This window comes from Zosterops lateralis, assembly GCF_965231275.1.
Source record: "Zosterops lateralis genome assembly, chromosome: 3".
NCBI lineage: Eukaryota > Metazoa > Chordata > Aves > Passeriformes > Zosteropidae > Zosterops > Zosterops lateralis.
The window spans coordinates 27,667,227-27,682,758 of record NC_139764.1 but is presented as its reverse complement, the minus strand read 5'-3'; the positions used below and the strand labels follow the sequence as shown (position 1 = coordinate 27,682,758).

The 15,532-nt window shown below is 40.9% G+C and overlaps 1 protein-coding gene across 2 annotated transcripts in view; it reads right to left on the bottom strand.

Moving 5' to 3' along the window:
* Positions 1–15,532, bottom strand: part of DAAM2 (dishevelled associated activator of morphogenesis 2) — a 175,436-nt gene that overhangs the window by 14,367 nt on the left and 145,537 nt on the right. For both annotated transcript variants that reach the window (XM_083856555.1, XM_083856554.1), the window contains 7 exons: positions 11,748–11,832; positions 10,339–10,445; positions 9,545–9,633; positions 8,612–8,780; positions 6,728–6,835; positions 5,253–5,313; positions 1,517–1,648 (listed from right to left, as the gene is read on the bottom strand). In XM_083856555.1, coding sequence (XP_083712681.1) covers positions 1,517–1,648; positions 5,253–5,313; positions 6,728–6,835; positions 8,612–8,780; positions 9,545–9,633; positions 10,339–10,445; positions 11,748–11,832 — 751 coding nt within the window. The remainder of the gene's footprint in view (positions 1–1,516; positions 1,649–5,252; positions 5,314–6,727; positions 6,836–8,611; positions 8,781–9,544; positions 9,634–10,338; positions 10,446–11,747; positions 11,833–15,532) is intronic.

The following is a 15,532-nucleotide window of genomic DNA, read 5'->3' as shown; positions in this document are numbered from 1 at the left end:
TTATACTGGAAGTAGTTCGAATTTTCTTGAGCAACATGACAACAGTGAAAAATTGTTCAGGGCCAGGCCTGAGAGGGCTCTGAGCAACCTAGTCTAGTGAGATGTATCCCTGCCCATGGCTGGGGGAGGAGGCTGGAACTAGATGATCTTTAAGGTCCCTTCCAATCCAAACCATTCTATGATACTATGAAAAAATTATTCATGTTATTCTCCCCAGAATTTTTTTACAGCCTTAGTGGTGTTAGACTGCCCAGGTTTGCCCTCTGAGTGTTGCAATAGTTCCTGCTCCACTGGTATTTGCCAGGGTGGCCCCCACTGACAGCTGGTGGCTCCTGCGTTTGCACCTGCAAGTCACTATTTCCAAGTTTATCTCCACAGTAAGGAAACATTTTTGAATCACAAAATAACACTACTGCAGAGGAACTGAACAAATGAGGAGTCTTATTGTCAAGATCCTCAGCCTATATTTTCAAAATCTAAGGCATACCAATCCAACAGCACAGCTTTCATTAGTAATGCAATAGGTCCTTTAACACTAAAAGGACGGACACCAGAGTGGAAACAATTAAATCCAAAAGAAATAGCACATTTGCTTCATATAGCCAAGCATTTTTAAGATGCCAGCCAACAAGGGCAGATTTGCCATTACATATAATTTACTTTAAAACTTGCTCTTCTCTAAACATTTTCATATGCTTATGATTTTTTCATATAAATTTTTCTTCATTTATCTGAGAGACAGAAGGATTAGTGCCCGACTCCAGACATCAGCAAAGAACAAGCACCTCCTTAGCTGTACTAATCTGGAAATGGAGATGTAAGACAGTGAAAGGACAAAATGATTGTAGCAGCACTTGAAGAACAACATGGTTCTGGGTGTGTAAGAAGAATCCAAGAACTTCAGACAAACCACACATTTGGGATTTCTATCTTTGTACTGCAACACACACAGTAACAGAAAAGTGGAAAAGAATCAAGCATAGCTGGTGTAGCAGTTGTACCAGCCACTAAGAAGAAAATTAACTATATCCCAGCTGAAACCAGGACACCAGACTACCAGGTACCTTTTTAAAGGAAAGTGAGAAAGCACAGATGTCCCCTGCTGAATGAGCAAAGTGGACTGCAATCAGAAGGAGAAGGTAAAAAGATATGAAGTCACCATCACTAAGAAAGGACTCCTTTTTCAGCAATGGCTTAAAAGGCATTCCCTTCCACACCTTGCCAAGGTGTGGTATCCTGTTATGGATACTGCTATTGCAATTCTATGCCACACAAGAATAATGTTAAGGAAGATTAGAAAGAAGTGGGTAAGAGCACTGATCCTTCTTTAAATCCTAAAATATGTTCTAAATGGAAATAGGCCACATTAGAAAAAATAAGAAACTTCAGCCTAAACAATTTTCAGTGTCTATTAAGTTTTCACTGCAGCCCCAGCACCTCAAATCACTGTTTACATTTTAATTCAGGCTTTTGACTGAGGTGGTGAAACTCTAATCACTTAGGAAGGAATTCTTACCTTGTCTCTAGCCTCGTTGAGAAGGTCTTCTAACTCTGAGAAGCTGAAACTGGCCACAGTGATGAAATCGCTCATCACGGGAACAAACCTGTCCCCTGATTCTCGCATGCGTCTCTTCTGATAATCCAGTTCCTGGAGAGAAGTAAGAGACAGAGACAGGCAAGTGTCAAAGATTCCTCAGTGATGAGGAAGGAATCAGGAAAGTCCATCTGTTTCACTCACTGCAGACATGCTCTGCTCCCATATTCATCCAGAGCTCTAACTTAGAAACCACTTTTTCATTAAGTCAAAAGTTTTTACGCCAGAGAGGGGAGGTCACCTTGGGATGAAGGAAGGTCCTGGCTACAGTTTCACTTATCGTCAATACAACAACCACTCCCAAGAAAGTCATCAACATTCTAAAGTAACTATAATGTAAGCACCAACTACATGTAGTGCTGCAGGTTTTCTTCCTATGTAAAATGACAAATGATAAAGAGTTCTGTGTAGCAAGTGGCTTTAGGATTTTAATACAGTTTTGCTCCATCATCTCTTCCCATGGTCAATCAAAATGCTGTATACTTGGGAAAACGTGCTCTAGATCTCCTCTTTATTTCTCTGAAAAGCAGCAGGTGAACAGCAACAGGACATCAAATTTGGTTTTCCCACTGAAGGATGAGTAGACAGATGCCAGGTGTGGCATTTGTTAACACCCTGCTAAGCATTAGCTTGGATGTCATAAAAGTGACAGAGTTATAAACTGGAGCTATTGTGCTAAGAGCCATGGTAAAAGAAAAAAGAATATATAAAACCATAGGAAACAAAGTTCTATTTGTCTGCTACCTACAAAAACAAAAAAATTTGATCACAGGATTCTTTGTTTTTGGCTCAAGTATTTTTGTTTTAAGCCAAGATTACCCATAGCTATCTCTTCCCTTACTTTAATCATCATGCTTGAAACAGGGAGAGAGCTACAGAGCTCCTCAAACTGACTAATTTATAGTGAGACTGGATGTCTCCCATGCCTGTGCTTGGCTTGTGTGCTGTTGACAGTCTCATGGGGACAATGAAACTGCAATCTGGGCCTCATCTTTATTCTCAGCTGAATAATCAGTGGGAATGATAAAGCCTGAGTTTCTCTGTAGGGAAAGCAGCATGAAGCAGCAGGTCAAGTTACGATCTGACCCACTGTTCCCTTTGGAAATAAATATTTTTGTGCAGGCTGCAACTCTAGCTCTTTGCTTGTTGGGTGCTCTCTGTGACTGGTCGTCAAAATAGTAGTTCACAGAGCCAAATGGGTAGGTTTATAAGCATCTCTGAGTAGGTTTATAAGCATCTATACTGAGAAACATCTTGGGATTTGCTCCACACAGTGCTGCTGAATGCCAAGAATTACTTTGGCTGTCAACTATCTAAAATCTGACATGATATATCTTTTGGTCTGGTGTGAGTTGGAAAGAGAATGTAACCACCACAAGGAAAGACCACAAATCACAAAAAGGGAAGGAAAAGCAATGAGGAGGTAGCCAGAGAAAGCCCACAATAAAGAAGTGCTACTTCCCCTGCTTTGTATTACATTCTGTTCTCCACTGGTTTTCCTAACACATCACAAGGGACAGTCCTGGGAGCATTGTTCAGTACATCACTTTGCAGTGAATTTTGTCTATGCTACAATCACTTTGAAATGAACTTTACAAATACAGGAAATGTCACTTCACATGCTTCTAAGAATTATGCATATTTTTTTCAGCCACTCTCTTCCATTCTAATTTTGAGGCTTATTTTAGCTGAAAGTTGCTCCACTCTCTCCTTCTCCCTTTCTCTGGCAGGTGAGTAGTACAATTCTGTCATTTTACTCACTGTTGAAAGCTATGGCCTTTGGGACTGTTACTGGAGAGCAGTGTTTTTCAAAGTAAAATTAAGATTAGGTGGTCGGCTCTTGAATTTCAAATTCAGTTCTTCCCTGCAGAATAATTATCTCAAAATGCAAAAATCCTTCAAACCCACACAAGTAACCAGTATGACTATGTAATCAGCCAGAAAGCAACACACAGAATAACAAATTCCTCTGTATCTTCTAGAAATGGTCTCTACTAATCATAGTAGGACAACAGAGGCTGGAACAGGCCCTGGTGGGCTGGGCTGCTGGTTCTCTAGAAGGATGAAATGATTCAGCCATGGTAGTCATTTCTCAAGTTATGGTTATGGTTATGATCTCCTTGCTGTGTGAGAGAAGGGCTCTGCTGACAAAATTCCCTTCCATTACTTATCTGTCCTTCTGGAAGCATCCTGCACAAAGGCAACAGCTGCATGAATGTCTTGAAAATTAATGTATCTTCTTTTCACAAAGAAGTGAGCTGCAAATCCAGGAAGCCAAATGGTTCATAGTACCTTTAAGAACATCTGACTGTGAAACTATTTTTAGCTTTCTATTCTTAAGGGGCCTTGAAGAAACACCAGTCACTGGAGCCAAGGCTGTGGTGAGAACACACTGGAATAGAATCAAGAATCACACCTTCCCCTCCTCCCCCTTCCACCTGACAGTGATCTTCTATTGTTGCTATAGTGCTGCTTTTTACACGCCAGAAAACCACAAACTGAGCAAGCAGACTGGGAGGTGCTGGCAGCCTCAGAAGAAAAATACTATGGCAGGAAGAAGACTGAGGCAGGAAGATGGTGATTGTATGGGAAGGAGAGGTTGCCCATGGAACCTATGTACAATAAAGTGAAGAAAAATCAGCTGTCAAGGCAAAAGGACAAATAATCTGATGAAAGAAAGCAAAACAGAATTAGCTGCTCACATTTCAAAGAGGGGAGGGGGATTGTCTGTCCCAGCCAAAAACTGGGCCTCTCTTCATGTCATGAACTCCATGTCAGCCTTCCCTTTACAGGTGCTTTTAATTCCCAAACACTCTACTCCATGTATGGAGCAGAATTTATTCTCATTGCTTATTCTCCCTTACCCCAAAAATCCAGAAATAAAGTTGGGAATTTTGGTGGGTTTTTTTTCCACGGGAGGATCATTGGTTAATTACACCATGAAGTGCTGGCAACAGCCAGCCTGGGAGCTGCTGACAGGACAAAGATACCTTCCTCTACCCCAGAGGCAAAAGCAAATTCAGGTCATGTGAAAGAAAAATGAACTCATCACTGTCTTGTCTCATGGGGAATGAGAAGGACTGGAGGGTCCTGTGTTAGTCCCTTGACAATAGGTAATCCTTGCACAGAAATCACCCAATGCAATTTCTAACAACTTTCATTAGTAGCAGGAAAAACCCCACCATTGTTGCTTTGCTTGTCAGCTCAGCTGCTTCATCTTTAACTAGTTTCTATCCTTCCCTTTGCCTTCCCAAGAAGTGCTTAAGATAGAGGTTAGGGTTGCATATAACAGAGCACTACCTGCTTACTACTACTCCAAGAGCCATGTGAAACACTTGCTCAGCAGCCATCCATCCCTCAGTAAGAAAGAGCATGAATTTTACTTCTTCTTTCAGTCCATGCCATTTGTCAAACTGTCCTTTTACTTTCCAGGTTGAGATCAAACAAGCTTTTCATTAGCCTTAACTCTGCTAAGATCATCAGCAGGAGCTCCACATGAGAAGCTTTTATTTGTTTTTTCTTGGTTAATGCATTCTGGAATGGAATGGAAAGGAATGAAAAAAGAAAGCCCACTTTATCTTATCATAAAATATATAGTGCCCCTGATTCTGAGAGAGATATTGTAAGTGTGGCACTTTGGAAACCTTCAGATACTTACAGTTTCAACAGCTTTCAATCCAGTCTTTATGTTGTTGACTTCCTTCTCCAGCTCTACCAGGCTGCACAGGAGACAGACACAGAGCAGACAAAACAAAAAGAGCAGTGTTACACGGGGGCACAGGAACTGTGCAGCAGCACAGACCACTGGCCCATCACGTCTGGTATCCGGCCTCTGGCACCAGCCACGCCAGATGACTCCAAACGAGGGGAAGGGCATCTGTTGATGCTCTGTGCTACTTTTTGTATGAGATGTAAGATGAGGCAGACCCTGCTTGTCTGTGGTCACACTGGAGACTGGGATTTTCCTGGGAAGGGAAGGAAAGGGGGGCTTGCCCTCAGAACATCTGCCTTGCAAGCTGAGCCTGACCCTTCAACCAGGAGCGTTTGCCACATGGCCAGCCTGCAGTGATCAGCTGACACACAAGTAAGGAGCACAGCTTCAGCACACACATCACTGGAGGCTCAGATTAGTTTTACATATGATTCTTACACCACATAACTACTAAATCCCATTAGCAGAACATTCACATGTGATTTTTCTTTTTCTCCTTCACAGTCCAAACATTGTTTTTTCCATCTGCACTTCTACCATATGGCAGTCTGGGCCAGCTTACACTGTAACTGAGCATAGAAATGTACTGTTAATGTTCATACATGCTTCCCTAGTGTAACAAATGTTACACTGAATTTCTGCTCATCATATATAAACATGAGTTGGGCTTTTTTCTAGGACTTATGAGCAAAATAAGTTTTTGATTTCCAGATAACTAGTGAGTACCTACTTGTGAGTCAGCAGGCATCCCCTCCAAACATTTGAGGAGTAGTAGCTTATATCTCAAAAACACCACTAAGGCTTTTATAAATGCCTTGCAAGTGTGAAAATACATTCATTTTTCACTTGTCTTTCATTACTTGGACTAGTTCCTTACACACTGGGTCATGTCTGGGTAAATAATATGCATAATGTCTTTTAAGCAGTTCTTTGGAAAGAGATTTAAAAAGTTAGTATTTTGAGGGATGGCTTCTGTATTCATTTTTCACAAACACTTCCAGAAATTGGCTTTTTTGCAGAAAGTATGATGCTTTCCATATTTCTGCTCCAGACTTATTTGTGCAAAAGTTTGAACAATCTTCCTGAAAAAGATTTACTGTAGCCTCTGTGCCTAATTGACCCTATCTTAGAAACAAGCCTACAATTACCCAGAAAAAATAGCACACTTAGATGAACAACCACAGAATATGGTGAGTGAATTACAAACAACAGCCAGCCTAGTTAGAATGTCTGATTCAGAAATAAAGTAAATACAGGCATATCTGAGTAAAGCTATCAATTCAGTTATCTGCAACAAAGGCATTACAACTGTAAGGCTGGCCATGGGTTTAGAAGACAGAAATGAAAAAAAAAATATGATAACTAAGTTAAAAAAAATTGCTGGGAACTCCAGCTCTGAGCAGTAAGAACACTGGACTTACTTGACTTTTGCTGCTTCTGGAAGATGCTGCAACTCAGATTGGATATCTAGGATATCTGGATAATTCTTTTCAAAGATCATAATTAAGTAGTGCAAGAGTGTAATGTTCCTAAAGAAAACAAAAACAGAAAGTAGAAATGAGAAGCAAGATGGTCACGAGAAGGAAAGGACGATAAAAGAATTGTGACAAATCAGTGAAAAATATTTAGGTAGGAACTGTGCTTGTTTGAACAAAATAAACAATGTATCAGCAGTTAGCAGCTGTGCTACTGAAACAAAAGTACAGAGGATTGAAATGTATTAGTTGCTTATGAACCACCCTTCCTAAAACCTCAAGCAATATACTGTATCGTAATTTATTCTGGAAACATCAGCATGCTTCCATCCATCTGTGTAGATGGTGTAATAGAAAATAAAATTGCATAACACAGTATAATATTTTTCACCAGATACTTCAGAGAATAAACAACTAATAGTACTAAAGGAACATTAACTTTTAAGGGAGAAGCAAGCTGTCCTCAGAGGCAATGTGGGGGAAAAGCCCTGAGAGTTGACTAAGACGAGAAAAAAGTTCCCGAAGATTGGAAAAACTGCTAAGAAAACTACTGCAGTAATGAAACAGCTGAGCTTATGTGTAATGGTCAGGCTCACCAACACAAAAACAATGGCAGCCCAAGTAGGAGCAGATAGAATTGAGATGTATGAGGGATGCAGCAGAAGTTTTGCAGAAATTTGTAAAGTAAACAAGGAATTCTGCATCTCTGTAAAGAGAACAGACAGCCATAACAGCTGCTTTAGGTGGGTGTTATGTGGTTAAGTGACAGGGAAGATAGCACATGGCCACTGCTTTGCACAGATTGGAGCCTGGGAGCTGGTGAGAGAACAGAATCTGCACAGGACATTTAATACATGGAAAAAACAAGCCAAACTACATTAAGGCAAAAAAGAGTTCAACATTAGCTGTACAAGTGTTAGCCTTGGAATACAGAAAATGACATTTTGGTAGTCAGAACAGTACTCTGTTAGTTCAAACTCTATTAGGTAGGGATGGATTTCTTATGATATTTTACTGCCATCACTCATTCCGTCACAGCCTAAAGTAATTTAACCACAACTATGGTCTCAGCAGGTCTTAAAATTCAAGGAAGGTGCAAGTTAGTAAGACCCTGCATAAGAGATCTCCAAGGAAAACCTTAGTGCTGCTGGAGTCCAAAAGTCATATTCTCTGCCCAGTCTCAGCTGGATTAATTTCCAGAACCAATATGGGGATATGGGGCAAAACATAGAGTGACTATAAAGATGTGCAGTCCATGTCAATAAACAGTGTTCTCCACATTCCCAAACCAGCTGTTTTCCTTATCTGCCCTAGTTACAACCAGGATCAATCTCATAACAAGAGTTATGCCTTGTGGTTTCATTAGTGGTGTACATGGAGAAAAAGTTTGTGAAAGTTCCTGCATCAGGAGCATGCCATGTTTCACAGGAGATGTAAAACTGTTCTCAGATTTTTGTGTGTGTGTGTTTTCTTTTTTTGCAAAACCATGGCCGTAAAACTTTGGTAGAAAGAGCAAATTCCATAGAAATCCTCCTGCTCCCCAAACTTATTTCAGTTTTTTGAAATACATTTTGTCATCTATGCATAAGGTTGCAGAAACACACTACAACATAAGACATGCATTATCCAGAGAAATAGCAAAATTTGGTTGCTGTATTAATAGCTGGTCTTAATTTCTGAAGAATCTTTAAGAGTGGAAAGCACTACTAATAACAAGACATTATTTTCAATTGTCTACAGAGCAAAAAACCAAACAAAAACCCATTTTCACTGCTATGCTGAGAGATGCAGCAGCATAGTGACTGACATATTTATGGCCTTTTACCCTACCTGTCTATGCTGGATTTGGTGTCTGCAATTTTGTTCAGGCTGGAGACTTTGAAGCCATAAGCACTTCCCCTTTGGCCCTTGTTCATGTAATTCCCAAAGGCAAGAACTACCTCCAAGAGTTGCCTCAAACGCTTGCTTCGGATGAGTTCTTTGGATGCCAGAAGAATGGCTTGAACAGAGAGGTAAAAAAGAGCAAGTTATTGCACAGTGGCTGTTTTTAACATGGTTGGGCCCATAATTTGAAATACCCTGAATACGATTTGCACAGCAAACGCTGCAGTAGTGTCTGTCTACTGTCCTTCCTGCACCCACACACCCCCAGAATGAGGATAACTGGAAGGAAAATGCACTACATTGAACTTGTACGAAGTGCCTCTGAACATAGGACCAAGGCTGTTCCCCTGTTACCTCACACTCTGAAAGCACAGCCAGTGAGAACAGAGGGAAGGTTTGAGAGAAGGCTCTTCTGAAAATGCAGAGTAGAATACACTCACTTCTTTGCAATAACTGTGGATGTGGTACAGAAGCCATACATCTCCCCTGCTTCTGGGTTACACATTCCCAGACTATCAGTGTCCTGAAGTATCTAAGTACGCTTGGAAGAGGGAAGGTGCAAGGACTTGAGGGTGAGAAGGGAAGGCTGACCTGCACAGAAAGGCTGTGAAAGCTTTTGGCAGCTCAGCACAGCCTGACAGCATGCTGTCATATTTGTCAGGTCATATTTACAGTGTAACAATCATGAAAGTGACTTTATTAAGTCAATGGGTGAAAGAAGAGTGTCAGACAGAACAAATTTCTTAGGATGTGACATGCCTTGGGCTCACTGGCTCTAAAAACATAGCATGCATGTAACAGATCTCCTTTGAAGACAAGCCTCTCTTGACCTTCCCTGCCCCTCTGCCCAACTCTTAGCAAAAGCTTTATTAACCATACCTTCCACTTTTGGTTTTGCTTCTGCCAGCCTCTCTGGAAACTTCTTCTTAAAGAATAATGCTTGCAGCCGCTGCTGATAGTGGTCAATCCTGCAAGAAGGGCAGAAGAAAGCCAACAATGAGCTGGGATTCTTGAAGCCCAGAGCCAGTATGGTCACCACATAATCTAATGGTTGGATGTTCAGTCCCACAAAACCAAGGCATGGGATTATGGACATAGTTCAAACATACAACACTACATAATCAAGCTTGTTATGAAAATGGTGGACCTCAAGTCATGTTTTGCTCTCAACTGAAAAGGAGCTGGAAGAATTCCCACTACATTCAAAATATAAGAGTCATGGGAGATGCCAGCTATACCTCAATTAGCAGAACAAAATGTTAATCCTCATCAGGGGTGTAGTAAAGCTGGAACAAGAAAGAGGGTCAGAGAATGAGAAGATGAGATAGCTTAACAGAAAAAGGGATCTATATGAAAGCCTGACCCCTGGCTACACTACATCTGATACTTGGATCTGCACCCGTTTTTGTGAACAAAGTTAGGCAGAGGAGGCAGATTTCTGTTTGTTGTCAGGGCACAGGCCCTTATGCTCAGAGAGTGCTTCTTGTCAATAAAGTTTGTGTCATGAACAGAAATATTTGTAATATTCACAGGCTTCTGGCAAACACAGGGTATAATGCTTGCCCACAATCTTGCACATTCCCCTCCAAGTGCCAGATGATCCATTTTCAATAACAATTACAGCTGCTTCCCAGAAGTCATGCATGCACTCTCTCATAATATATCAAACAGACCTGCTCATTTCAAAGAGGAAACGATCTGCCCGGGCCATGCGCTCGATTTCGTGTTTGTGCTCCTCCAACAGGTCAGTATCGCTCTTTTCAGGAACGAACTTCAGTAGCTAGAGTGAGAGACACAAACCAAACACTGAGATGTGAGATCCAAGGAAAATAAGAGAAGGACAGAGGGGCACAAACAAACCATGGTGGAAAGAGAGCCCTCAGATTTCTCTGCTACCACTGGGGAGCATTACATTGACTCAGCCATGTGACCATAACTTCAAAAAAGTGCAGCTGTGTCTACAAAACTGACCTCTTCTAAACCTTCGCTTGCTGTTCTGTCTTTATCCTTCACTGACCCCATTAAGATTAATTTTTAATTCTATGGGGAATTTCCCATTTCAAAATCCTAAAGGCCAAGCTGCTACTGCAACTTACCCAAGGGGAAGTACAGAGAGAACTTGATTCCCACAGCACTACTTGGAGTTTAGATTGGTGCAAACAAGAGCAGGATGTGTCCCAAACAGAGTGAAGTACCCATAGTGCCTATCGTAGAGTACACACAAAGCCTCATCTATCTCTCTTGGGTATGTCCTACACTGCTGAAACAATAAACAATAACCAAGCAACTGGATACATGTCTGACACTGGCTGCTATTCATATGCTGACCTTAAAAGCTCATACTTTGACAGATTTTTGACATATCTGGTGGTAATTGTGCTTTAGCATGGTTATAAATACTGCCCTGCACACAGCCTCAGCTCACACCCACAAGAACAGCCCACAAGGCATATCAAGCACTCTGCCTTTTACCATTTGTTAATACTTTATTGCACTCTACAAATATGTGATATTCAAAGGTGTGGAGCATCAGAAGCTTGCAGTGACTTCTGGAGCAGCTCTGGTCATTCAGATAATATGACAAGTAGGCTATAAATTTCCAAAATGGAAAAGCTTTTTGTGCATGATTAAACACTGTGGCTGCACAGAAAGAAGGAATCGCATTTATTAGACAGTTCATAATTATAATGTTTTACACACACCTAAGGAACTTTATCACGTGTCTATTTGTTCAAAGCATCATCTGTCACCTTCTAGAAATGGAAACTGGGCAATGGTAGTGTAATTGTGGGGTTTTTTCTTCACAAGTTGTACAGTCAACCAAGTGCTGGGAATGGAAGTCTCTGGCTGCCCTTCTAATGTTCCTGCAAGATCACTTCTAGTCCTGGCTCTAACCATTGACCTACACAGCCTGGTTCCTGGCTCTTCTTGATAGAAAAGGCAGGTAAAAAAGGGGGATGAAGGAAAAGAAGGGCCAAGTTCTAATCTGCAGAAAAATCAGCAGTGCCAGTACATACATCCACTTGAGAAAAGGCAGAGAAGGACCTAAAAGTAAGTTACATCTGACTTTAATCTTTCTCACCTGCTCAAGCATATCTTTCGCTAGGTCTTCTTGTTCATCCATCTTCAAGATTGCTTGTCTGATTTCTTCATTAGACAGCTTCAACCTTTCAAAAGTATCAACATTGTACCATTAGTGCAAAGTTTAAGTGACTCTGACAGTTCCGAAAGTAGGAAGCCTGAAATGCTGCACTGAACAGGCATGAAACAACCCCAGCAAGCTTTGCTGTGAAATTGCTATTCTAGAATATTCAGTAAGAACAAATCACTTCTAAAGACAGGGGTTTTATGGATAATATATTTTTATCCTCTTCGGCTAATCAAACACACATCAAAAATTAGATGGAGATTAATAACAATCAAGTCCTCACAGAGTGAGTGTTTCCAAGTTCTCCCATACCAGATACCTCCCTCATTAAGTTTTTCTGCTATAGTAAAACCCTTCATGTCCATGTGACTTCTGACTGTGAGCTCAGGTACCACCCTGACTTATGAATATTAAAGCACCTCCCAGAGTAAAAAATAATGGGACTGAAAACCGCCTTACTGAGAAGGGGCTTTCTTGCAAGAAAACTTCCTGTGCTAGGTAAGTTCACTCTGTCAGCAATGACAGATGACAGAGGAACAGACAGCATATCCATGTTTCACATCCAACGTGAAACAAACTCTGAAAACAAGAGCTTTTTAATGTTATTCGAGGTATTAAGATTACACTCTCCTTACCACCTCCTCCTGTCAATCTGTGTACAATGAGTAGGAGTCATCAGCTACAACTGAACACAGAATCAATAAAGAAAAGTCTCAAAGTTTTCTCTTGAAATCCAGGGCAGATTAGGAGGAGTCAAGACTTGTGATTAACAAGACGTTGCTTGATGGATACCTGAAATGAACTTGGTGGTTCTCAGAGCAGATTTCAACAAAGAAATGCACCAACCCCTGCTCATGATACTCAGTCATTTCAGGAGAGTAAGGAATATTGAAGTGAACCATAAAGGAAAAGCTATCCACAAAAAAATCTGGTTTGGGACTGAAACAGTAGAGTGTAAAAAGAAGTATTTGAAGAGTTAAGTCTACAATCTCCATGGGCCTTCTACTATCAATATACTAATTAACAGTAGAAAGAGAAAATGCAAATTTAAACAAGAGACAGGCTGATGCATAAGGCAAAATGTTTTAATTTTCACTGCTAAGTTCCATGTTGAATTTTCACATTGCCATTGGCATTTGGATAGAATATTCTTGGAACCAGGCAGAAGCAAAGAAAAAGCTTTATTTTTACAGACAGGAAATATTACAAAATCTAAGAAACTTTAAATATTTTAATATTGCCCAATATAACCAACAGCTGGAAACTAAAATATGAATCAACAGATGTTTGAAATCTTGTAAGTATTACATCTCTGAACTAATTGCTTTTATTGTGCTCCAAGTTGGTCATCATGTCACCTTTCCACGAAGAGGGAAAACTGATACCAGCTAAGCAACATAAAGTGCTGAATTTCCAGAAAAGCTATAAGGATTAAAAGGTTTACAATTATAAAGGTTGGAAACTTTACTTCAGGTCATTAGTTTGACTCTAGATCAAAAAAACAAACTTCAGTACATGAGGTTCTGCATAAAGCTCTACAGCCTCAATCAGAAAATAGAAGGGTTACTTTTGGCTTAAATAGTGAATTGTAAAGTCCATGGCTATGTGACCCTGAACTGATCAAACACTGGTGGCTGTGGGCCTGGTCCCTAGGAGACGCATACATACATGTCCAAACAATTCAGTGCCTGAAGTTTTTAAAGTGCAACATTTTGTTGATTATTTTTACTTTAGAGAGCACCTTTGCATTTTCCAGAATCTACAGTCTATAGATTAGATTTGTAACACAGGCACACAGTCTGTGCAAAGGAATGAAATAAAGCAACTCATTAACATCAGGTTGGAGGGGGTTTGTTGCTACTTTCACAGAATTTAAAAAGCATGAGAGTGCTTTTCATGTGCTTTCCACGCAAATAACTCGAGTATTTACTCACTGATCGCCCATTACACAGTGGAAGTACTTCTGTGTCTCTTTGGGGATGCAGTAAACAGGATCAAATAAACAGGTTTGAGGTACATCAGCACAACGATATTGCACATATTACCACTGATCTTGCTGTTCTGTCCAGAAAGCCAAGGTTTCCAAGCTCCTCTGCTGCAATTCATCAGCACTAAATACACTTGAAAACATCTTCTGCTCAAAAATAATTGAGAGCCCCAAGGACAGAGAGTTATACAAACACTTTGATTTCTTGGATGATTCTGTGCCCCGCCAGCCACCAGCAGAAAAACATCTGGTTTGAATGGTTTAGCCCATAGTAGAGAAAAGCAGACAGCTTGCCAGTTGCCTGCCGAGAAGCAGTTTAGCTTGGTCACTTACAGGACTGTAACAGGGTCATGGTGCCTGCAGGTGTGCATCCTAGATTACCAACCATTACTAGTATGGAAGGATTTACAGCAGAACAATCTTACTCTTCCAAAACGGGCTTGTTCTTCTTCTGGGACAGGATGCCTTTCAAAAGCAACAATGACACAAAACACAGATCTTCCCACTTAAAACTGTCTGAATAACTGGCCAAAGAATTGTTAATCAAGCGATTCTTCTCGTATTTTCAAAACTCATGCCCAGCCATGCAGCAGATCTTAAAGATGGCCAGCAGTAATGTGAAACAGATGTGCTGCTTTTAAACAGAAACAGGTGAACTGATTAAAGAAGAACCTAAAGCAGATGCGTAAAATCTTTCCATTTAAAACTGAAAAGAGGCATCCCCCAGAGCCTAAAACTCATATGAGAGAGACAGCAAAATTAAAGTGGAATTACGGCCCAGAAATTTACACCATGGAAACTACATTTTGGTATCTATTGGAAAGCTGCAATGACTTTCTTACAAGCTTTGCAGATCCAGGCATTCTTCCTCCAGCTTCTGGAGGTAACTCAATTTGGAACAGCATACAATTCAAGTTGTATTCCCTTTGCCTTAGACTTCTTGAAATCACATATCCTGGGATCGCGATGGAGGAAATAAATGCGACCAGAAGAAAATACAGTGCCCCTTTCCTCAGCTGCAGCATATTCATTCAAAGCACAGATACTGCCTGTTTTTGTTCGACAGGAGCCTTACACTGGTCAGATGAGGAAGGAAAAGGATCTTTACTGAGAATACTCCCTCCTTCTTCCCTCACCCGTACATCTGGTGGCAGTGTATGGAAGTCCAACTGCTTGAGTCATCTTCAAGCAATGTTAAAGCTCAACAAGTACCAAATAACTTCTGATATGGTACTTAGCCTGCCTCCCTCTATCCCCTCTGGCGTCATAAATAATCTCTATTGACTCTGCAGAGTAATTCATCACTAATCTCCCCAGGACACCTCGACTGATTTAACACCAGCTTCACTTGCAGACATCAAGTGGTTTATTGTTTCGTCCTCCTGGAGAACGCCGGCAGCCTGACTCGGAACATGCCTGGGAGACATGTTGCAGTTTCACATCAACTTCCCTTACAGACATCCAGTGCTGGCTCATTTTTTCTCCTTAAATATACCCATTGATTTAACTCACAGTAACCTCCCCCCTCCTTTTTTCCCTCCCATGAATCAAAGCAAAATGCTTGTCACTCATTAACCATCTCCCCCTCCAAGGAAGAAGTGAGTTACTTCATGGACTCGTTCCTTGGATCTTCCATAGCTTTTGAAAGGAAGCATATTTTCCCCCTAACAGAGAAATGGGAGTTTTGTTGCAGCTATGTTAAGCTCCCATATGACAGGGATCACAGACCTAT